The sequence below is a fragment of the Artibeus jamaicensis genome, unplaced genomic scaffold, assembly GCF_021234435.1.
Source record: "Artibeus jamaicensis isolate MK-2021 breed Jamaican fruit bat unplaced genomic scaffold, CSHL_Jam_final contig_536, whole genome shotgun sequence".
In the NCBI taxonomy this organism is placed as follows: domain Eukaryota; kingdom Metazoa; phylum Chordata; class Mammalia; order Chiroptera; family Phyllostomidae; genus Artibeus; species Artibeus jamaicensis.
Window position 1 is genome coordinate 1,947,159 of NW_026521878.1, and position 25,967 is coordinate 1,973,125.

The window sequence follows — 25,967 nt, forward strand, 5'->3', positions numbered from 1 at the left end:
GCATACTTTCTATTTCCTGCCCCCCAGTCCAATTTTTAAATGGCTTGTTAATCAGCTAAATAAGAAACCCTCCAGAACACTTTAACAAATAAATGGTGAAACCCTAATCACTCTAAGCTATTGAGGTAAAAAAGGATGATTGAAACCAGTTTCTAATAAATACAAGCTAAATTTGAAGAGCACTGGTCAAATCCAAAAAGTGAATGGCTGATTCATGTACCTCATTTCCACACATGCCCTCATCATTTTAATTAGAGCAATTTCTTTCTCTTCATTTCTCTCTGTTAAGACCATTAAAATGATGTTTTAGAAGTATTGCAGTATAAATTGTATATAGTGAATGTACAGATGAAATGTATGAGATGAATTTGGACAGATTTATTTACATGCCATGAAGATTAAGACCTTTATCTTCACTCACTCCCTCAACATTCTTCCCATAGTTTCCAAAAAGGCAACCATCCTTCTGAACTCTTCTTCATAATTTTCCTGTTTTAGAAATTCATAAAATTGAAATCATGTATTATGTGCTAATTTATGTGGGACTTATCTCACACCACATGGTTTTGAGATTCATTCACGTTGTTGAGTGTGTCACTATTCTGTTTCTTCTTAGAGTGCTGAGTAGAATTCTGCTGTGTAGATATTTTGTTTATTCACTCATTTCTCTCATTTTGTTTATCCATTCCTTGTTAACAGACCATTGGATAATTTCCAGTGTTTAGCTATTCTCAATATAGCTTTTCTAAAGAATTCCTTTTTTTTTTGTAAATGCTTTGGTAGACACGGGATTTTATTTCTCATGCAAATATACAGAAATGAAGTTACTTGATATATATGTATGTATATATATATATGTGTGTATATGTATATATATGAGTGGGTATATATATATATATATATATATACACAAATAGATATAATTTGCCTCACTCTCTGTATAACTTTGTCAGATACACATCTTGCAAAATATTTTCTCTCAGTCTGTGATTAGTTGTACAATTTCTTAATAGTACCTTTAATGAAAAGTTTCTAATTTTGATGGTCTAATGTATTTTTTCTTTCTTAATTATTTTTGCCTATTTAACATAGTAAAAATATTCCATATTTTCATCTAGAAGATTGGCAGTATAAGTTTTAGATAAGGCTGGAATTTCTCTTAAATTAATTTTAAAATATGGTATGAGATAAATGTCAAACAGGTTTTTTTTCCATTTGGTTACTGATTTTTCCAGCATCATTTTTCCATACTGAATTATTTTGGCACCAGTGTTGAAAATCAATTGATCATACAAATATAAATTTCTTTCTGGAAATTATGTTCTGTTCATTTAATATATTTGTGTGTCCTTATGTATCTGCTACATTCTTTCAGTTTTTGTGGCTTTCTAATTATTCTTGAAATCAGGTAGTGCAATTCCTCCAACATTTTCTTTTCCACAGGATTATTTGGGCTCACCAGGTTTTTTGCATTTCCATGTATTCTTTTTAAATTTTTCACTAAATATATTGGGTGACATTGGGTAATAATACAATATTATAGGCTTGTAGTGTACAATTCTAAAAAACATCAACTAAATATTGCATTGTGTGTTTACCACACAAAGTCATACCACACTGAAGGTACCTGACCTTGTCCATATACATTCTAGTATCCCCCTTTCTTTTCTTTAAACAATAAATTTTGCTGAGATTTTAATCAGTACTATATTAAAAGTACAGTTCAATTTGAGTAGAATTGACACCTGCAATGCTAAGACTTTCAATTCAAGAATGGGCATTAAGTTTCTATTTGTTTTAATGGTATTTTTGCTTATTTTCCATCATAACATTACAAGTATATAAAATATATTTTCATTTCTTAATTATTTAGTTGGAAATAAGTACAAAGTTACAGAGAAGTTAAAGACCATTACAAAAATATCTACATATCCTTTATATATAGTTCTCATTTATATTTTGCTTTATTATTATCTCTATATACAGTTTCTAACCATTTAAGAAGAAGATGGAAGTATAATTCTTTAAAAGTAATTACAGAAGAAATATTTTTATCCTAAAAATTTTCTACAGAAATTTTGAGACACTAGATCTATTTACCCATAACTCTGTAATACTTTTTAAAGGAAATTATAGTATTCTACATATTTACAAATTCTTAACAGTAAAATAATCAAAATTAGCAAATGGAACAAACAAATGAAGTTAGTTCCTTGATGCAGGATTGTGGCCTGTTTTTGTAGATTTCTTACACTTTATTTATATGATAATACCATGTACAAATAAAGACACTTTCACTGAACAATCAGACATTTCCACCTCTTCCTTAACAATAATTATATTTATTCCTTGCCACGTTGCTCTGATTAGAACCTATAATAAGTTTGTATAATAGAATTTATGTTCTTACCTTATTGAGAATCTTAAGGTGAATAAGAAAAGTGTTTCAACATAGAATATAGTATTTATTTGGGTATTTAGGGTATTTTTGATCAGACTGGGGATACTAATTTATATTCACTTATGTTGCGAACTATGAATAAGCATTGTATTTCATCAATTTTTTAATCTTATGAAATATTTTCTTTTTATGTTAAAATATGAGATATGGATTGGTTTTTACTCTCATTTTATAACTCACAGGATAAACCCCATTTAGTCATGATTACTATTTTCTATATTGCCAGGAATGACATATTAATATGTTTAAGGATTTTTAAATGTACGCGTGTTCATGAGAGGTATCAGTCAAAAATATTCTCTCTTGTAATGTCCTTATTTATTAGAGTTGTATAATCCTGTTTTTGGTAACAGGATCATGCTACCACCCGCAAAAAGTTAACTGAAAAGTTAGCTTTTATCTCTACCCTTTAGAGCATAGGTGGCAAACACAAGGCTCGTGGCCTGAATCCGGCCCTCCGCCTTGTTTTATCCCTCCTGACACCTTGTTTCTACCCACTGGCAATGCTGAGCTCTCACTTGACTGTTAAGGAATAGTTACATGTATACAGTCCTAAAATTACATTCGGCCCTTTGAAGGCAACGGAGAGGCTGATGTGGCCCCCAGGTGAAAATGAGTTTGATAACCCCTGATCTAGAGAATGTAGAACTCAAATTATTCTTTTCTCCCCAGTTTTATTTAGGTATATATGACATATAATATTGTACAATTTAGGGTATACAACATAATGATTCGATATATGTATATACTATAAAATGATTACTACCAGAAGTTTAGTTAACATCCATCACCTCACATACTTAGGAATATTTTTCCTTGTGATGAGGGCTAAAGATTTATTCTCATAGAAACTTTCAAATTTACAATACAGTATTGATAACTATAGTTATCATATTGATATGACATGCCTAGAAATTATTTATCTTGTAACTGGAAGTTTATACCTTTTAATCAGCGTTATCCAATTACCCCACGTCTCCCCAGCCCCACCCACCCACACACCCAGTTCCAGGAAACAGAAATCTAATCTGTTTCTATAAATATGGTGGGTTTTTTTTTAGCTTCCAAAAATAAGTGAGATTATATAGTATCTGTCTTTCCATATCTGACTTATCTCTCTTAGCATAAATGTCCTGAAGGTCTACCCATACTGTCACAAATATTAGGATTTCCTTTTTTTATGGCTCAATAGTGTTACATTGTGTGTATGTGTGATTTAAAAAATCGATTCATCCATCCATTATTGTAAATTTAGTTATTTTTCTATGTCTTGGCTATTGTAAATAACATTGCAATAAATGTGAGGCTATAAATATCTCTTCATGATAGTGATTTTGTTTCCTTTGAACCACTACAGGTCAAATTGTTGAATTTCATGGATGTTCTATTTTTCTTTATTTTTTAAGTATGTGCCATACTGTTTCCCCCAATGTCTGTAGTAGCATACACCACAGTTTACAGAGATTCCAGTTATCTACTTCCTTGCCAGCATTTGTTACTTCTTGTCTTTTTTATAATAGCCATTTTAAGACATGTAAGGTGATATGTTATTGTGGTTTTGATTTGCATTTGTTTAATTATTAATAATGTTGAGTACCTTTTCATATACTTATTGGCTATTTGAATATCATTTCTTGGAAAACTGTCTATTCAGATTATTTGCTCACTTTTAAATGTGATTATTTATATTTCTTTTTCTATCGAGTTATAGGAGGTTTTTATATATTTTAGATACTGACACCTTATCAGTTACATATTTTGCAAATATTTTAATGTTCCTTTTAAAGGGTAAACATTTTTCTGCCAGAGAGCTAATTTATGGGCAGATGAGTTCGATTCCCTCAAGGTTTGACTTAAAAGGTTATGAAAAGTCATCTAAAATAGCCCTATTCCTAATGCATTTTCTTTGTGAGCCCCGGGTTGAATGCATTGGGTTTTCAGCGAGAGCTTTCTATTTTTGCTCTTCAGAACCCTGAAGTTTCCAAGCATTGTGCAACCTGCAGTTTCTCTCTGATTCTTTCTGTCTAAGGAACGTCTTGTACTTACACGGGTAAGTAATCAGCTAAAGATCTCAGTGATCCTTCACAGATAACTGGATAACTGGATTTCTTCTTTTTAAAACTCTAAATTCTACATTACTTGTCTTGCAAATTTCAGCCACCAAAAGCCTAAAATTCTTCCTGCCTATTTGAAGCAGTGATACCACTGTGTCTTCCTTAGGTAACATCTTCTTGCACTGTGATCTCAAAAATGTCACTAATAGGAAGTCATTATAGAGGCCCATCTTGTGTATTTACACTATTTCACAATTAATTTCCTAATTGTTCTGATGTCCCTAATTGTTCTGAAAATAAGTTTTCAATATGTTTTGTAATTTTAGAATTTATCACAGCAGAGATGTTAGTCTGATAATATTTACTCCTCTTCTCCAAAAACAAATTTGAAATGTTTGTGGTTAAATAACTGAGAATCCTTTACCTAGTACCAAGAATATACCATAATAATTTGAAGTGATTGCAGTTTTTCTTCTACTAAGAACCTTAAAATGACACATATAGAATTTATTGCAGAGTTTATGAAAACTGATTACAGAAATATAATTACAACCTGATTCAAAATGCAGTGGTTCCAAAGCCATTTTTTTTTTTTACTTTTTAAACTTAAGGAGAGTGACACTCTGTGTTCTTTAAAAGGACTAATCTGAACTATAAAAACTTGAATTTCTGGAATGTGTTTAAGAAAAACAGTAAAGGAACAGTCTATATTCTCAACTTAATCAAAATCAAAATAAAAAGGGACATTCCATTCTTGAGAATGACACTAACATGGGTAGAAAACCTAATAAACTATATAAAAATTTATTTTTTTAAAGTCAGTGTTTTCTCTTCTACTAATCATCTGTATTTCTTGATCCATATTTTTGAAGCTTTAGGGATTAAAGTATATACTAATAGAATGACTTTTCCTACTACCATTCAAAGATAAGTCTTTGCACAAAGGATTTTCTGTTATCTCTCTAAAATTCTTCATTTTTTAAAAATATATTTTATTAATTATGCCATTACAGTTTTTCTATTCCCCCCTCCATTCCCCTCCACCCTGCACACCCCCTCCCCCACCATTCCCCTCCCTTTAGTTTATGACCATGTGTCTCAAGTTCTTTAGATTCTATATTTCCCATACTATTCTTGTCCTCCCCCCCTATTTTCTACCTACCATCTGTGCTACTTATTTTCTGTACCTTCTCCCCCCTTCTCCTCCTCCCACTCCCCTGTTGCTAACCCTCCATGTGATCTTCATTTCTATGGTTCTGCTCCTGATCTAGCTGTCCTCAGTTTGCTTTTGTTTTAGGTGTGGTTCTTAGTAACTGTGAGTTAGCTGTACTTTCACAGTTCATCTTTTTTATCTTCTTTTTCTTAGGTAAGTCCCTTTAACATTTCATATAATAAAATTCTTCTAAGCCTATAAGAAAAGTAAATTATACTCACTCTACTGCAAGCGCCAGTCGTGGTCTCACAGACTGTGAGAATGGAGATGTTCTGGGGTCGGTTTAACCATCTGACCACAGTCTTGGTATTGCTTACCCATTTGACCATTGTGATATAGTATTCTCTAGTTGGAAAAAAATTAAAATTTATATTTAGGGCCAGAAGACTTGTAAAGTACCAGTAATGTAGACTGTTATATGCAAGAATAAATGAAATATTATTAAGATATAAGAATGTCACATCAAAAGAATTTCTGTTTATGAATATATACACATCACGTTTTCAAATGGTCACTATATAAATGCAAATATATTTTTATGTATGTATGTATGTAAATGTATATGTATGTAAACACAAGCATGTGCATATAAATGCATCCATAAATATACAGAAAACTTCAGAAAAAAATTGAAAGTGAATAATTTTCCAGGAGAAAATCCTTGGAAAGGTAAAAATAATCAAGATGCTAAATATTTATGAATAATTTGTTATCCTTTATTTCTTAGTAATAACACATGCAAAGTAAGTATAATATTTCTAAGCTTTTTATATTCTACTTCATTTCTTTAAAATACAATCAATAATCAATTAAAAGTCAAAACCTATTATAGACTTAATTGTTTTCTTATGCATGGCCTCAGTGTTATTTCACTTTGTGCATGGGAACTTTGGCTATAAACCTACAAAAGGTTTAGTTTGGTGTTTGTCAGTTGTGACCAAAGGGCCAGTTCCAGTCTTATTCATTGTATACATTACAGTATTTTTTTAAACTCTTATTTATTTAAAACTGTTTAAAACAAAGAAGTCAAACTGAAGGAGATGAGGAGGTTATTGAATATTCAGAAAAGAGGGTTTAGTAATTTATGTGGCCTATCATATCTTCAGGCTGGTTGTAAATTGGGAGTTTATATTTTTTCCTTTATAGTTTATAAGTCCTTCATTGTATATTCTTATATTTGGGAATTTACATAACATAGCACAAAAACCTCAACCCAAACAAAACAAAATGCAGTCATCGACATTGATTCAATCAATTAATAACAAAAAAATCACAATTTTCCAACAAATTTGCCCAGTTTCAGAATCAATGAGATGTTTTAGAAATACCTTCAAAGAACTTTACATGCACATACCATGGACAGAAACTAAAGTGGGGGGTATAACTGGAGGGAAGGGGGGTACCTGGAGAAGGGGGACAAAGGGAAAATAAATAATTGGGACAACTATAACAACATAATCTATAAAATATACTAAAAAATGGCTTGAAAATTGCCATCCATAAGTATTATCTTAAAATTAATCCACTCAGTTTTAATGCGAATTAGAAAACAAAAAAACCTTGTGAGACAAATCACCTGTCCTTATACACATCTGTGTTAGACATTCAGCTACATGAATCTTACATTTCTAACATTACTATCTATTGCTTCCTCTAGCAAACCCGTTAGCCCATCAAAGGGAAGATGTCAGTAATAGGGCAAACAAAACTCATCATACAGTGAAGCCTGCCATAATTCCTTCAATCTTTTAAAGACATTTGGCAGCTTTCACAACCCAGCTGAGTCCCACTTGAAAACTGCCTGGAAATTCAGTGAAATTATAATGTCATGTTCCCCAAACAGAGTTAATAAGGCAAGATTACTTTGAATCAAATATGCTACTGGTTTAGGATTAGTCTTTGGCCAAATTAATGAGCCTGACAGTTCTTCAGAGAATAATGTCCTATTCATTTTCACTGCACTTTGTTTAAACTAATTTATTTTTCATGAATTGTTATATTGTCGATGTGAAAAAGGAAAAATATAGGTATTAAAACTTTAATAGGTTTATTCAGAGGATCTAACATGGATAAAAATAATAGTGGTTACTATCATCAATCAGGAAAGGAAATGCTGAATTCTGACAATACATGTTTCAGATTTATTGGCATACATGTTGGCTGATTTGAAGTAAATATAGTACAATTATTATAAACAACTGACCAAGGACTATAAAATAAGGTCATATTTATGAAAAATATAAATAAAACAGGTATACAAAATATTTTCAAACCCAATCAATATCTGTCTCAATTAGCAAAAGTGAGTAATATTATCTTTTGTGCCAAGTAAATGAACATAAAAGATTTTTAAATAAATAACAGAATTTAAATATTCATCATTAATGATTGTCCTTTTACAGGGCCCTCAAGTAAAATATTGTAGGACCATATTTTTGTAATGTCTTCCCAGATATTGACACATTACAGGGATTATTATCTATTATGAAAAATCTTTAAAAAATTTTTATATTTGAAAAACAATTAAAATTCAATAAGTGTAAATATGGTAAATAAGTGATTTTTATAAGGGGCACTAACAGGTATAAAATTAAGTTTAAATTATTATAGTCATGCCACTAATATTATTTTTTATTAATGTGATTACTTTTTTATTTCATGGGTAATATATCTTATTACACAATAAGATATTTCATGTTGTAATATATCTTATTACAACAATATACCTTTTTTCATGAGAAAAATTAATTTTATGTGAGATATCTTTGTATATATCTTATTTATAATTTGAAGAATGAGAGTTATCAGAAAAATTTAATTGTGAAGATTTTCAGGGGTAATTTCAAACCATTGAAATTTCATGATCAAGTGTTGGAAATGTCTAAAATTAAAGTTAAAGTAGAGCTTGAGACTTAAGAAGTGAGGAAAGATATATTTACTAACTAAATCACACTCTATATCCTTTCTTTCTTTTTTTAATCTTTTAAAAATTTAATTATTGTTCAAATTCAGTTTTCTGTCTTTTATTTTCATACCAGCCTATGGCCCACTGCCCCCCACCTCCCTCCCATTTCCACTCCCCTTGGTTTTTGTCCATGTGTCCTTTATACTAGTTCTTGTAAATCCCTCCACTTTTTCCCCTGAAATTTTCTCCACTTGCCCCTCTGGTCACTGTCCCCCTGTTCTCTATTTCAGTGTCGTTGTTTTTATTTTGCTTGCTTGTTTGTTTTGCTGCTAGCTTCCTGTTAAATGTGAGATCATATGGTATTTGTCTTTCAACACATGGCTTATTTCACTCAGCATAATGCTTTCCAGTTCCATCTATGTTGTTGCAAAGGGTAGTACCTCCTTTCTTTCTGCTGCATAGAATTCCATTGTGTATATGTACCATAATTCTTTTATCCATTCATTTACTGGTGGGCACCTACGTTGCTTCCAGCTCTTGGTTATTGTAAATTGTGCTGCTATGAACATTGTGGAAAATAGGTTCTTTGAAATTGATGTTTTAGGATTCTTAGGATATAATCCCAGCAGTGGAATTGCTGGGTCAAAAAGCAGGTCCATTTTTAGTTTTCTTAGAAAATTCCATACTGTTTTCCACAGTGGTTGTACCAGTCTGCAATCCCACCAACAGTGAATGAGGGTCCCCTTTTCCCCACAACCTCTCCAACACTTGTTTGTTGCTTTGTTTATGATAGCCATTCTGACCAGTGTAAAATGGTATCTCATTGTGGTTTTAATTTGCATCTCTCTGATAGCTAGCGATATTGAGCACCTTTTCAGGTGTCTCTGGTTCTTCTCTATGTGCTCCTTGAAGAAATGCCTATTCAAGTTCTTTTCCCATTTTTTAATTGGGTTGGTTGTCTTCTTAGAGTGAAGTCATGTGAGTTCTTTGTATATTTTGGAGATTAAACCTTTGTCTGAGGTATCATTGGCAAATACGTTTTCCCATACAGTTGGTTGTCTTTTTAATTTAATACTGTTTTCATTAGCCATGCAGAGCTTTTTATTTTGATGAGAACCCATTTGTTTATTCTTTCCTTTGTGTCTCTTGCTCTAGGGGACATATCAGTAAAAAAGTTGCTGAGTAAAATATCTGAGATTATTCTGCCAGTGTTCTCCTCTAGGACTTTAATGGCTCCAAGGCTTATATTTAAGTCTTTTATCCACCTTGAATTTATTTTGGTGTATGGTGTAAGTTGGTGCTTGAGTTTCATTTTTTTGCACGTAGCCGTCTAGTTCTCCCAACACTATTTGTTGAAGAGGCTATTATTACTCCATTTTATGTTGCTGCCCCTTTGTTGAATATTAATTGACCATAGAGATTTGGGTTTATTTCTGGGCTCTCTGTTCTGTCCCATTGGTCTATGTGCCTGTTTTTATGTGAGTACCAGGCTTTTCTGATTACAGTGGACTTGGAATACAGCTTGGTATCAGGTATTGTGATCCCCCCTACTTTGTTCTTCTTTCTCAAAAGAGCAGCTGCTATTCGGGCTCATTTATGGTTCCATATAAATTTTCGAAGTGTTTGTTCTATGTCTGTGAAATATGCCATTGGTACTTTAATAGGTATTGCATTGAATCTGTATATTGCTTTGGGTAGTATGGACATTTTGATGATGTTAATTCTTCCAATCCATGAACATGGTATTTGTTTCCATTTGTTTGTGTCTTCCCTGATTTCTTTCTCCAGTGTTGTGTAGTTTTTTGCATACAGGGCTTTTACCTCCTTGGTTAGGTTTATTCCTGGGTATTTTGCTATATCAAATGGGATTTTTTCTTGATTTTTGCTTCTGCTTTTTCACTGTTGGTATGCAAAACTGCCTTTGATTTCTGTATATTGACTTTGTGTCCTGTTGTTTTGCCAAATTCATTTATTAAGTTGAACAGTTTTAGGGTAGAATCTATAGGATTTTTCATGTACACTATCATGTCATCTGCAAACAGTGACAGTTTTGTTTCCTCCTTTCTGATTTGGATGCCTTTTATTTCATTTTCTTGTCTGATCACTGTGGCTAAAACTTCCAATACTATATTAAATAGAAGTGATGAAAATGGATAGCCTTGTCTTGCTCCTGATCTTAGTGGAAAAGCTTTTAGTTTTGCCCATTGAGTATGATATTGGCTGTAGGTCTCTCATGTATGGCCTTTATTATATTGAGGAATGCTCCTTCTATTCCCACTTTGCTGAGTGTTTTTTATCATACATGGGTGTTGTTCCTTATCAAAAGCTTTTTCTGAATTTATTGATATGATCATGTGATTTTTGTCTTTGCTTTTGTTTATATGGTGTTTATATGAATAGGAGTTAGCTCTTCCTTAAATGCTTTGTAGAATTCTCCTGTGAAACCATATGGACCAGGGCTTTTGTGCTTCAGGAGATTTTTGATTACTGCTTCAATTTAATTTGCTGTTATTTGTCTATTCAGGCTTTCCTCTTCTTCTTCATTGAGTTTTGGAAGATTATATTTTTCTAGAAATTTGTCCATTTCACCTAGGTTTTCAAATTTCTTGGCATCTAGTTCTTCATAGTAATTTCTTACAGTCCTTTGTATTTCTCTGGAGTCAGTTGTAATCTTTCCTCTTTCATTTCTGATTGTGTTTATTTGGGTTCTCTCTGTCTTTTTTTTTCTTGATGAGTCTGCTTAAAGGCTTCTCTATTTTGTTTATCTTTTCAAAAAACCAGCTCCTGGATTCATTAATTTTTAGAATTGTGCTTTTAGTCTCTATGTTATTTAATTCTGCTCTGATTTTGGTTATTTCCTTCCTTCTACTTGCTCTGGGATGTCTTTGTTGTTTTTTTCAAGTTCTTGTAGGTGTAGGGTTAGGTTGTTTGTTTGAAATGATTCTATCTGTTTTAGGTAGGGCTGTATTGCTATGAACTTCCCTCTCAGGACTGCCTTCACTGTGTCCCATAAGTTTTGGGTTGTAATGAGTTCGTTTTCATTTGTTTTCAGAAACTTTTTTGATTTTTTTCCCTAATTTCATTTTTGACCCATTCATTGTTTAATAGCATGATATTCAATCTCTATAATTTTGAATGTTTTGGGTGTTTTCTCTTGGGGTTGGTTTCCAGATTCAGTCCCTTATGATTGAAGAAAATGCTCGGGATGATTTCAATTTTCTTAAATTTGTTGAGGCTTATTTTGTGACCTATCATGTGGTCTATCTTTGAAAATGTTCCATGTGCATTTGAAAAGAAAGCTTCTTTAGGATGAAGGGTTTTATATATATATCCATTAAGTCCATTTCATCAAGGGTGTTTTTTAATGCCACAATATCTTTGTTGATATTTTGTTTGGAAGATCTGTCCATTTTTGACAGTGGGCTGTTAAAATCCCCAACTACAATTGTGTTGCTGTCAATATCTTTCTTGAAGTCCTCTAAGATTTTCTTTATATATTTGGGTGCTCCTATATTGGGTGCATATATATTTATTATGTAATGTCTTCTTGATGGATTCTTCCTTTGAATATTATGAAGTGACTTTCTGGGTCTCTTTTTATGGCCTTTTTTTGAAGTCTATTTCGTCCGATATGAGTATTGCTACCCTGGCTTTTTTTTCCTCGCTGTTTGCTTGGAAAGTTTGTTTCCAGTCCTTTACTTTTAGTCTGTGTAGGTCTTTTGTCCTAAGGTGGGTCTCTTGTAGGCAGCAAGTGTGTGGGTCATGCTTTCTTATCCATCCTGCTATTCTGTGTCTTTTGATTGGAGCATTTAATCTGTTTACATTTCAGGTTATTATTGATAGGTACTTATTCATTGTCCTTTTTATACCTGTGTTTCTCTTTGTCTCTTTCTTTTCCTTCCTTTCCTTAAAGCAGACCTTTTAGTATTTTTTTCAGAGCTGGTTTGATGGAGGCATATTCTTTTAGGCTTCTTTTGTCTTGGAAGCTCTTTATTTGACCTTCTATCTTGATTGAGAGCCTTGCTGGGCAAAGTAACCTTGGTTTCAGGCCTCTGGTTCTAATTACTTGGAATATTTCTTGCCATTCTCTTCTTGCTTGGAGTGTTTCCATTGAGAAGTCAGCAGCTAACCTTATTGGGGCTCTCTTGTATGTTACTTCCTTTTTCTCCCTTGCTTCCTTTAAGATTATCTTTTTATTTTGTAATTTTTCCATTTTAATGATGATGTGTCTTATAGTGGACCTCTTTGGATTCCTCTTGATTGGGACTCTGTGTTTCCTGGATTTGTGTGACTTTTTCTCTCATCATTTTAGAAAAATTTCCATCATTACTTTTTCAAATAGATTTTCTATCCCTTGCTCTTCTTCTTCTCCTTCTAGTATCTCTATTATTTTAATATTATTATGTTTCATATTGTCTTGCATTTCTCTTAATCCTTCTTAATTCTTTCTGAGCCTCTTTTCCTTTTCTTGCTCTTTCTGTGAGTTTTTTCTACCTTGTCATCCAACTCGCTGATCCGATATTCTGCCTCAATGATCCTGCTTTTGATTCTTTCCCCTGTGTTCTTCAGTTCAGAAATTGTATTCTTCATTTCCTCTTGGCCCTTGCTGATAGTTTCTGTTTCCTTTTTCATGTTTATATAGTTTGCACTGAGTTTATTGTAGGTCCCCTGTAGTTTCTGGTAGCTCATTGTGAGCTCTTTGAACTTCCTGATAACCAGTGCTTTGAATTCAGTATCTGATAGTTGACTTGCCTCTATTTCATCTAGTATTCTTTCTGAGGCTTCCTCCTTTTCTTTCATTGGGGGGTTGTTTTTTTTTTTTGTCTTCCTATTGTTCGTGAGACTCTTCTTGCTAGCTTCAGCTTCTTAAATTGATTTTTTCTGGCTTCCTGGATTTATGGTGTGAACTTCTGTGGTATAATACCTGTGAGATTCAGTGGTGTAGTCTCCTTGATCTCCCCAGCCCACTGGTCTTGGGCTGTCCTTTAAGTTGGCTCTGAGTTTGTCTTTGGGTTTTTGTTGTTTCTGGGTCTTTTTTTGTGGGTCCTTCCCACAGGCTGGTGAACTGATCGTCCCTCTGTCCACTACCTATTTTAATTTGCTGTGCTGGTGAGGGCGGGTTGCATTGAAGCTAGTTCTTCTTCATGAACAGGGTTTTGAGGATTCTCTTCTTCTCTTGTTCAATTGTTTGCCCTGGGTAGTTTCTCCTCTGCTTAGTTGTATTTTCAGATAGGTCTTGGATTGAAGTTTGTGTGGTTTCAACTCTCTCCTTTACCTTCTTCTGTTGTTATCTGTTGGAGGTTCCTTTGTTGTTGGGTTTCCTCTTCTCTTGGGTATCCTGGTGTTCACTGCTTCCACCTCCTCTTTTTTTGTGTGATTAGTTGGAGGGAAAGGCAAACTGGTTTATGACAGCAGGAGAGTATTCTGTGATATTTACAGAAGCAGTCGGTAGAGAAGAGATAGGTGATTCCCTGACTATGTACAGAGATAATTGTAATTTTCAATACAACTAGCCACTTTTTAGAAAGGATGGAAGGAAAATAAGGCTCTTGTTGGGGAAGAAAGGATAGTGATTTGGATCTAGAAAGGAGTGAGGTTGAGGGAGGTCAGATTCTGAAGTAAGGTTAGAATAAAGGATGGTAAATAGGTGTAGTGTGTGAGAGAATAGAGTTAACCACTACAGTATTATAGTTCAGGCAACAATGAAGTGGGCTAAGATCTAGGCAGGGTGTTGTGTAGTATTTACACTAGTATGTAACAACTACTATTTACAATAATATTAGAGCAACAATCGTATGACAGAATCTATGATATAACAAGATTAGGGAATATTGGACCTTCAATAGTGTGCTAATGGAGCACAGGTGAAGTAAAGGACAGTAAATTAGCAATACACTATGAATACAGGGACAGGGAAAACCTGTCAAGTGATACAATATATCCGGCCAAGGCCAAGAAGACTATACAGAAAGAGGAGAAATACAAAGATACTATTGAAATAAAAGATATAAGAATAATGAAAAAATAATACAAATATGCAGTAACTTGTCGTTTTTTTGCTATAGCAAAGTGAAATTTGTCTCTCTGTCTCTACTGTTGGGATGCCCCCTCTTTGACCCCACCTCTGGTCTTTTCGCTGTTCCAAGTCTTTTGTCTCACTTGGGGGAAAAGGGGGCAAAAAGAAAGAAAACCAGGCAGCAGATGGGAGGGAAAAGTGGTAGGTTTGGAAAGAAAGGAAGAAGGAATCAAACAAGAAACAAGAAGAGGGAGGGAAAAGTAGTGAAAGATAAAACAATAATAAAGTTAAAGAAATAAAAGATTATTTGTAAAAAAAAGCAAAAAGCAAAAAAAAAAAAAAAACCTCTTGTTGGTTTCCAACTGGTCAAACCTTTTCTTCTGGTCACACTAGCTGCAGCAGTCTGAGGGGCGATTAGTATAGCCTTCCTCCCTTCTCAGTGAACTCAGCAGTTCTCACCAGTGCCCTCCCAATATCCAGACTGGCCCCAGCACCCCACTGAGAGCAGATTTTTCCCCAGGATTTATGGTCCTGAACTGGGGTGTGGGTGCACACTCCCGGCCAGGCCTCTCTGGTCCCGCAGGCTTGGGCAGAAACCTTTCCTAGTGCTATGGTAGAATGCAGGGACGACTCTCAAATCTCCCAAGCCAGCGGCCACAGTTTCCACGGGTGACCAGAGCTCTCTGTTTTGCTTCCTAATACCCACTCCTCTCTCTGACAATCCAAGCAAACAGATCTCTCCTGGCTTTTTTCAGTCTGCACCTGGCTGGGTAGGGAGGAAGCTGATGACTGGCTCTCTCCCAAGGACCTTGTCTTTAGCCCTGGGCTCACTGAGTTCCTGGCAGACACGGCCTACCCGGCCCAGGCCCAGTGCAACTGGGAACACACAGGCAACTCTCAATTCTCCCAAGCCGGTGTCCACAGACTGATTCCACAGTTGATCAGAGCTCTCTGGTTTGCTTCCTAATACCCACTCCTCTCTCTGACACTCCACACAAACAGATCTCTCCTGGCATTTTTCAATCTGCACCTGGCCAAGTAGGGAGGGAACTGATGACTGGCTCTTTCCCAAGAACCTTGCTGCCCGCCCTCTGCTCCCAGAGACCAAGGAAGGACCCCTCCCCTCACCCCCCCAGGCCCTGGCACAGCCCAGCCTAAGGCCTGCAGCCTCTGCGCTGTTCCCTTGGACCTTGTTGACCTGCAGTTGTCTCCTCTCCTCACCGTCTGGTTATTCAGTGTCCACTACAATTTCTGGAGTCCTACCTTCCTATATGCTGAGTCCCTGTTGGCTGTCCACTGCGCTCCTCCTCAGATCAGCCGGGTTTTTCTCCGGCATGTGGGGGGGGGAGTGAAATCCTTTGTCCTACTCCACAGCCATCTTCCCTCCGAACCACCTATATCCTTTCTTTCTTTTGTACCAAGGTCCTAGGTGCATATTTGTTTATGATTCATATCTACCTGATATGATTCATATGATTCAGTTTGCTGCTAAGTACCCAGGCATCCTCTGAACGATCAGGAAAACACCCTTGCCTGGAAACATTACACTCCTTGGACTGCCTGCAGCAAATATGGCTGTCCTCTGGACTCCTATCTTATAAACACATTAGATCAGGTGCCCCGTGACTAGTGGCCAGTGGTATCCCTTCCTTATAACTATTTTTCCCTTCTTGTTCCTAGTCTCCATGGCTATGAATTACTCCAGAAATCCTCAAGAATCTTGTCTTGAACCACAGGGACAGAAACAATCAGGCCACAGGGATTGTACTCAAGTCAAGAAAGACTTTGTATCAGTTGTATGGTCTGTCAGAGGAGATCTAATTGTTCACAAGGATGTGTGGAAATGAGGGCCCCTGCATCACAAGCAAACAGGTGTGTTAGAAGTTACATTGGTGTTTTCACTGGTCTCCTGTGCAATCACTACTCTTCATTCAGAACATAATCTTTATATATAGTTATATTGAGCTCATTCTCTTCCAGATAACCCACTATCTTTGTACATAAATGTATTGTGATAGCATTCAGGACCAATTCATATCTACTGTCCTTCAAAGACCTCTGTTAATAAGTAGGTGTTTTGAGCAATAGGGGACATTTAGGACACTTCCATGAAGATAGATAAATTTATTAATTAGATTATCTAGGAAGGCACAGACATTCCTTGTCAGAATAAGAAATGTACACTATGCAAATAAAAGTAGACATATGCAAATAAAAGTAAATTAATGGATCAAAATACTATGGTACATTTACATGATGGAATATTACACAGCAGAAAAAAGATGGAGCTCCCACCCTTTGTGACAGAGTAGGTGGAATTGCAGAGCATTATGCTAAGTGAAATGAGCCAGGCAGTGAAAGACAAAAACATATGATCTCACCTATAAATGGAACCTAATCAACAAAACAAATAAGCAAGCAAAACATAACCAGAGACATTAACATTAAGAACAAACTGACAGTAACCAGAGGGGAGGTAGAAGAGTATAATGCAGGGGAAGGGGAAGTGTTTTCAAGAACATCTGTAAAGAACACATGGACAAAACCAAAGAGGGATAGAATTGAGGTTGGGAGGTAGAGATGGCTGGGGAGGAGGGAAAATGAAAACAAATGTACTTGAATAACAGTAATAAAATTAAAATTAAAATTAAAATTTTAAAATTAAAATTAAAAAAGAAATGGAGAAAGCACAGTACTATTAAGACCAGACTGACAGGGCAATATAATACTGTCACATCAATCATACAGGCTGAGAACAATGAATCATAAAGGCTGGATGACTAAAATAAAATTTTAAATAAGTAAAATAATGTTAAAGACACAAAGTAAGGAGAAACCAAAACAAACCACTGCCATTACTTAGTTTAGACTTCAGATTTCTGAACAAAAAGAATAATAATTATCCCACCAAAAGAAAAGTGACAAATGTGTGGCCTGTAGAAAAATCTGCATTATTCATTATCATAAAAATATTTTCACAGGAATTTCATAAGAATAACAAGGGGACTTTTTTTCTATCATAATTATAAACATTAGTTGTTATAACTAAGTAATTCAACTAACCAAATTATCAACAGATCAAACAAAAATGACCTAATACCTTCAAATTAAAACAAACCTTGTTCTTTGGGGTAGATAGAGGTCAAGGGGTACAGTTTATAAAGTAGCTGAAGTCATAAGAGAATATCTTTCTATAGTCTTCTTCCTAATGTTCCTATTTATATAGCTACATATATATTCAATTATTATTATTGTCATCATGGTGATTTTATTAGAAATAAAAAAAGCTATAGAGATAGGTATATATGAAGTTTAATTTTAGTAAAAAAATTAAAAACAAAAAGTTTATAACTAGAATGAGTAATAGAATATAGTTCACTCTTTGGTTGGCATTTTATAGGTTATGTGAAGATAAAATAAAAATACAGTAGATGCTCAGGTAACACAAAAAATAAGCATGTAAATTATTATTTGGTGAATTAATTATTTAGGTATTCTGTTATTCTGAATTTGAGCAACATCTCAAATGATACTAGTAGCTATGTTGTAAATACAGTACAAACTCCAAAAAGAAGAGTGGTCATTTGAAGTTTTATAAGGGCATAGGGAAAGTATATTACTAATAAAATAAGTTGCTATTGCTTAAGATTTATAGAAATACTAATAAATATGGGAGTCACTAATAAATATGGGGATATTATTCATATACTGGTATCAAAATATATTTGAAAATTTCAAAAATATAAAGAATTTGAGTTAGTTTAGAAAAAATTAAGGATAATGGGGTAAAGAAAATTAGGAAGACAGGTAGAAGGAAATAAGTTATGGAGGCAAGCAAATTTTACCATGAGTAAACTTTATGTCCAAAAGACAATAATGCAAACAATTAAAACCCAATCAGTTTCATGATTCACAAGGCACATAAAAAAGATATGGCAGGCTCTGACCAGCTAGCTGTGTTGGTTGTAGGATCATCCCAATACACCAAGGTTTTGGTTTTGATCTCTGGTCAGGGCATACATAAGAAGCAAACAACGAATGCATAAATAAATGGACAACAAACTGAGGTCTCTCCCACATTCTCTAAAAATCAATAAATGAAAACATTTTAGAGAAAAAAATATGGCAGGTTTTCAGGAGAAGCACAAGTATTATCTAGATAAATCATAGATGTATATGTATATATACATACAATTCAATTTCTGTTTTTATACACACACACACACAGACAGACTGAGACAGAGGAAGACAGAGAGACAAGACAAAAAGAAACATAAACAGAGAAAGAACACTTCTCCCATAGATTCAGAAAGATCAATGTGTGTTCTTGTGGGTCTGTTCCTTACTTCTACAACCCTGAGACAATAATAGCTTTCTGCTCTTGCAGACTCTATATTTTCTTGTCTTTTGTGAGTTTATCTTTAATTATGGCCATATATTTATTTTTGTTTGTTTTTTTAAGATTTTATTTATTTATTTTTAGTGAGGGGGGAGAGAGAAAGAGAGGGAGAGAGACATCAAGGTATGGTTGCCCGTCATATGCCCCCTACTGAGGACCTGGCCAGCAACCCAGGCATGTGCCCTGACTGGGAATTAAACTGGTGACTCTTTGGTTCACAGTCTGGTGCTCAACCCACTGAACCACACCAGCCAGGGCCATATCTTTGTTAATAATTCTTTAATTAACTACACTTTATTACCCCTTGAGTGTGTTAACTTTTTTAATTTCAGGACCCTGACCAATAAATTATAAAAAAATAATATGCTCTTTTAGATATTAAGTGCATAATGAGGGAAGGGATAATTTTCAGCCAAATTTCTCTATGGCTAGAGTACTAAGTATTGAATATTAGAAATATTGGTACTCCTAAAACAAAATTAAGAAAATAAGAATTTAGATTCCATCTGATGTGCATCAAGATGAACACAGCTTTCTTTTATTCACACTATGGATCTCTCTCTCTCTCTCTCTCATGTTTCTGTACATATATGTGGGTCCATTAAATAATAACTGGCCTCACAGTGGCTAAATGCAGATGAGATATATTTCAGTAATTACCTTTTTTCTTTTTTTCCAAAAAAAAATGAGTATAAAAATATTTTTGTAAAACTGAAGCATGGGAAACACTTGAAAATACCAGTTTTGAAGTAAATTTTTATCTTAATTTGTGGAAACAAAAGAGTAAATCACACACTTTGGTGAATTTCATATGGTACAGTTGGCACTCATCTAAGACCAAGAAGCGTAAAAAACAAAACTGTAATGTACACTGTGTAGATATTACATGACTCTCTCCAAATTGTAGACCAAGATCGTGGCTAAACCTATGTATCTGAATTGCATTTAAGAACTTTTTCTTCACATGAGTTTCATTCCCTGTCAGTAGGATACAGTATATTATTCTGTGTTTTGGACTTCCAACAGCTAAGATATGTGATATCTCTTTGCAGTCGGTGACTAATTTTATCATATTGTACATTGAATATTAAACATATGTATACTTAACTAACACTCCAATATATGACAATTGTTTTGTTTCATTTTTTAGAAAAGTTTGTGTTTGATGATACTCTACTGTAGCCTAATTAACTCATTAAAAATATTTTCCCATAACAAATGAAGGTCAGGAATCACTACGTCTTATTAAGAAGGAATGTGGATATTTTAAAATTGACCTCCACCCTGGTTGGTGCAGCTCAATGAATTGAACACTGGCCTGCAAACCAAAGCATCACCAGTTTGATTCCCAATCAGAAAACATGCCTGGTTTGCAGGCCAGGTCCCTGGTGGGGGGCACATGAAAGGCAACTACACATCGATCTTTTTCTTCCTCTCTCTTTCCTTTCCCCTCTCTCTAAAAATATTTTTTAATATTAAAATTAAAATTGACCTCCATGGAAAAAACCTAAAAATAATGAAAATTATGAACTATCCTTTCAAGATTAGGGTAGTCAGACCCAGAGATAGAGGGAACTGCCCAAAGTGACATAATGAGATGGTAATAGAGATGTGATTCAAACACTCTAATCTACTACTCTTTTCTGTTAATTCAGGATATCAGACAAATCAGAGACAAAAGTAAGAGTTCAGAATCACAAAAAATCAATAATTTTTCTAACTGTTTCATTTGCACTTAAATCTTTCACATCTGGTAGACTGAGTGCAGAAGCAGTTTTTATCTAATTAGGTCAACCCTACTGCATTGTATATGTTGATTCAGATGGTCCTTTAAGGTCCCCATTACAACCTGGATGCAGTGTTCTGTAACTTTATGAAGCAGGTTTTACCTCATTTTCTAACTCTGCTAAAAACTAATCCTGAAGGTCTATCTGAATTTTTTTCTCTGTGAATTTTATCTATTCCACTAATAATAAAATGAGCAGATTATATTAGGTAGTTAATGAGAAGCCTTCCAGTGTAAGCATTCCATAAAATTTTATTACCTTTAAAGTGGGAAAATTTTCCACACAGCAGGTTGCACTCTGTGAAAATCTCCAACTGTGATGAAATTTTTCCAAATATGTCAATGCGAGAACATTTGAGTGCAATTTCTTTTTTCATCAGTCGCTCTGCTTTGTTTGTTGATACCATCAAAATAAACTGTGAGCTGAGCCCCACGGCATTCAATATAGTGTGAAACCATTTTCTTATATATCAGCTGCCTATCATATCCCATTTTTAGGGTTGCTTTAAATTTTCAAAGTGCTGCATTTTTGAAAGAATCATCATTGAAGTTTGAGACCACTCTGGATTTCAAAATGCACATGGCTATTTGGTCAGTTGTTCATTATTGGAGATTTTGCTGATATTGAAATTATGCTTCTGACACATAACATGTGTTTCTTTTTTCCTCCACTTAAAATTTCCTAGATAAGAAGGCTTTTATGTTGGATATTAACAAACAAAACTTCATAATATTTATCTTCTTACAAAAGAATGCTAGAAAATTATTGATAAGCTGTGGGTAGAAAGTTGAAAAAACTGCACAAATTTTAGGGCAATTATACTGCTTTTTAAAGAGGGCAATTAAAAAATGGAAGGGCTGTTTTCAGGAAGAAAAATCAGTAGAAAAGTTTCCTTTGTTCCCCTCTCTCTGTCACATATCCTTCAAAAGGCCTAACCCTCAGTATCAGCATATTTAATCATTTTGTGGTACTGCTGATCACCTTGAAATAGTAAATGCTTCCTGGGAACAAAGACTCAGAATGACTTCATTCCTGCACTGATGGAGGCAACCTCAGCCCAGTTTCAAGTGGATTTGTTGAGGTGATCACATCGCTCTCCAAACTGAAACAAAATGGTAATAGTGTTAAACTATATATTCTCTGGTAAAAGTGAAATTGAAATTACATACCTTGATTTAAAGCTGTCAGGTGGCATGAGTTCCAAAGTATGAGTTGGTCCATATAAGTTTACAACATATAATTTGATTGTTGGGTTCACCTGACCTGCCTTTGAGAAAATAAAAGTTGTAATGCAAATACATTAAGCAGTAGAATATACTGAGGAAAGAAAAAAATGCAATTGATTGTTTTATAATTTTGTGTTAGGATGAAGTTTAATTTCTCTGAAGTAGAAATTATTTTAAATTCAACAACTTGATCGCTTTCATTTTTTAAAGATAGCTGCTTCTAAAAGCACTTTAGTCAAACAATTAAAGATGATAGAAAATTATTATGATTTTGTTCACTAGGTAGTGCTACTGTGCTCTTTTCCTAGAAAAACACCAGAGGGCTGACTTTACAAAAAAAAATTAGTGGTTCAAGCAGCTAGTCATGTTATAGGATATAAAATGTAATGGGAAAAAGTTGGCTAATTTTAACCAAAAGGAAGAAGAAAGGAAAAAAGTACCAGTCCAGGTGCCATATCTTATAATTCCATAGTACCTGATCTATTCCATGCATTAATCATCCTAGGTTTCCTTTTAAATTTATGAACATTAGATGGAGTGTAAGTGACCCTTGGGAGGTGGGGTGTGAACAGGCCCTCACTCGGTGCCTCACATGAGGAGTAGAAAGACAGTGGTATGAACATGGAATTTGAGTTTAATAGTTAAAAAAAGAAATTATTGAATGACAACTAGTTGTTTAGCAGTTACTATATTTCTGGTTAATAATATCTGTTAAACATTACGTAAATTTTCTCATTAAATGTTCCTACTGCAGTACTAAATAAGATATAACTGGAACCACTTGAAAGTAAGATATAATTGGAACCAGATGAAAATGAAGAAGCTAAGCAAACTGTGAAAGGCAAAATACAGTGACTGAGAGAAGCAGTGTTTAAACCCAGAATGCTCTTAACTACTGTAGTTTTGCTTAAGTTCAGTTTTAGGCAATGGCCATCAAAGTTTTTCTAAACATACTCACAACTCTTAGGGGGAAGAAATGGGAACTTTCACTGAATATCTTAAGCATGTTGAATGAATGAATGCAATCATGTTTATGAGAGTAAATGTTTAACAGAATCAGTTGACTACCTGTGGTTTAATATGTTGTACCATTGTGGTGTGGCAGATCACATGAGCTATACAGAGGAGAACAAGGAAATTAAATTAAAAGTGAGTTGAATTCAAAGACCTGACAAAAATCTAAAAAGAACAATAAAACTGATTTAATGATGACAAAGAAAAATCCATGTTCAAGGAATTGGCATCAACAATACCCGGAGTTAAATCAGGACAAGAGGCAATATATTTCATTTCTTCAATCATCAGTAATAACTCAAGAACCACTTTGTTAGGTTATTAATAATAACTATCAAGAAGGGAAGGGAAGAATGGTAAATAATTGGAGTAAGAGAATTTGTAGGACAGTGAAAACAGTCTACACCACCATGAAGAAGGATACATGACATTCTATATTTGTCCAGAACCCATTGAATGCACAACACCAAAAATGAACCATCATGTAATTGTGGATATTTGGTCACTCTCATGTGTCAGCAGTGCTTCATCATTTGAACTAAATGCACAGTTCTGGTGGGGGATGTTGTTAATGGGAGTGGCTATAAATGTGGGGAGCTGGAGCTTTATGGCAAATATCTGCCATTTCCTCAATTTCATTGTGAACCTTAAACTGCTTTCTTTTTTAAAAAAGCCTATAAAGAAAAATAATTAGTGCATCTGTGGGAGTATTTCAAACACAGGTCTGAAGTTTTGAGTCAAAGAAAGGAATCAAAAAAGGCTGTCACTGCAGAAATGCAGTGACTAGTGATTTAGGAGAGATTATGGAAATGGTCCCTATAGTAAAGGGCTTCCTGGAAGGTAAACTGTGAGCCTGCCTCACAAAGAAAGCTCCTGTGTCAGATTTTATAAAGCTGAATCATTGCTCTAAAACCCTCTAGTGCCTGAAAATATCTGTCTTGGGCAATTTAGTGTTCTACCACACTTAGCAGCTGTCTTTCACATCACTTTTGATTTTTTAAATTGAAATTTTCCTTCCTGAAAATGTTGGACTTATCCATATATATTTTAATCTATCCATTTCTCTAGCTTGATCAGGTATGTTGGAATTTAGAGCTAGGACATAGTATTCAGTAGCTCCATTCAATATGTTGTTCTCTAACCAAGAGCATCAGTCAGTATCCTTTGGAACCTGAGAAACTCAATTTGTGTGCCCCACCCAGACCTATATTCAGATCCGGAATCAGAATCTCAGGGTGTGAGCCTAACAAATCTGTTTTAACAAGAGTCAGAAAACTATAGCCAATATTCGAATTTTAATAAAAACTGATACATAAATATCAATATATAAATATTAGTATTTTATCAAAATGTGCATATTGATTATACTTTTGTGGGAATCTCATTAAAACCCACATATAACAGTGCAGTGGTTATCCAAGGTTAATACGTTTCAGAATCACCAGTGAGCCTCAAGGGCTTGTTTGACCACAGACTCTTGAGGCCTTCCTCCAAGGGGCAGAAGAAATTTGCATTTCTAAAAAAATCCCCCCAGTGAGGCTGATGCCACTGGTAAAAAAAAAAAAAAAAAAAAAAAAAAAAACAACACATTTTGAGAAATGGTCCAGCTCTATCTGGAGTCAGAGGACTTTGGCTTCAAGTTTTGACTGTTATTTACTGGAGATGGACCATGGGCAAGATGTTAATGGTCCTCAAGAATTATTTTATTTGAGTATCAAAAATGAGACAAAACTCCAAGAATAGAGTCAGAAATCAGAAGTTTTGAGCCAAAGTAGATTTCTTTTCTGTAGATAAAAATATCTCATTGCTTTGTTATATGAACTAACAAAAATAATTTATAAAAATACCTAAATAATATGTGTTATTTAATTTAAAAAGATAGTCATTATTAAGATACTGACTTTTCCAGTTAGTGAAAAACTATGTTTATATATTTCTTTCAATAAACTGATTAAATAAAAAACAAATTAAATTCAATTCAATCTTTTTGTAAGTTCTTATCAATGCTATATAATTTTATGACATACTTTGTCAGACATATGTAGTTATTACCACGTTAAGGCAGTTTTTTCATGTCCATAGTACTGTAAGCTTTTACTTACATAGAATCAATGATATCCCAATTAGCTTCTATATGAAAACAAGTCAAAAGCTGTATATCTATGTGGCCAATTTTAGACAAAAGGCAAACATCAGGCTGTTTCCAAAATTCAGCTGTTTTAACATTTATTTTATAATCTTAATTAGATTTGTATCTATCCATAGAGTTTAAAAATTAATTTTCTATTGCAAATTCATCTGTACCTTTTAATATTTGCATTGTTTCAATAGATTAGAAATTATAGGAGTTTATCTATGTGCTTTTTATAGTCATATTTGTGACAAAGACTGCAAATTCCCAGAATCTTTCCCTCTATGATTCTGAAACACAAGCCTCAATAATAATTAACCTTATTTTACTGGCAACTAAGTTGTCATTAAACAAGATAATGTTTTAATTACGAACATTAACCTGAGGTTATTGAGATAAAACTGCACATCTCTTTTGTGCTGAATTGCTAATGAAGAGTATTTTATGAGTTCTGAATCATGCTGAATTAAGTAAAATAAAAATACATGTGTTTAGTGTAAGTATTTCATTAGTAAAGCTGACTACATTGGGTATTTTCTGCACTCATTTTAATGTGGTTTAATTTGAAGCACAATTTAGTGTGAACTCTGTGCATTACTTCAATGTCTAAAGTACCACTTTTGAAAGTTTATTGCATAAGTAAGAGCAAATTAAAATAATATATCTGTTAGTGAAAAAAACACTTTTTTAAAAAACCAGAGTAGAAAATGAAGCTTAGAAAATTCAAGTAATATGCCCCACATAATACTGAAATTTAGTAT

The 25,967-nt window shown here is 34.0% G+C and overlaps 1 protein-coding gene across 1 annotated transcript in view; it reads right to left on the minus strand.

The window, feature by feature from the left end:
* The window catches only part of DPP10 (dipeptidyl peptidase like 10), a 713,494-nt gene that overhangs the window by 80,107 nt on the left and 607,420 nt on the right, over positions 1 to 25,967 (minus strand). The window contains exons 10-11 of the mRNA XM_053669952.1: positions 22,005 to 22,102; positions 5,950 to 6,073 (exon numbers count right to left, since the gene is read on the minus strand). Of these exons, the coding sequence (XP_053525927.1) occupies positions 5,950 to 6,073; positions 22,005 to 22,102 (222 nt within the window). The remainder of the gene's footprint in view (positions 1 to 5,949; positions 6,074 to 22,004; positions 22,103 to 25,967) is intronic.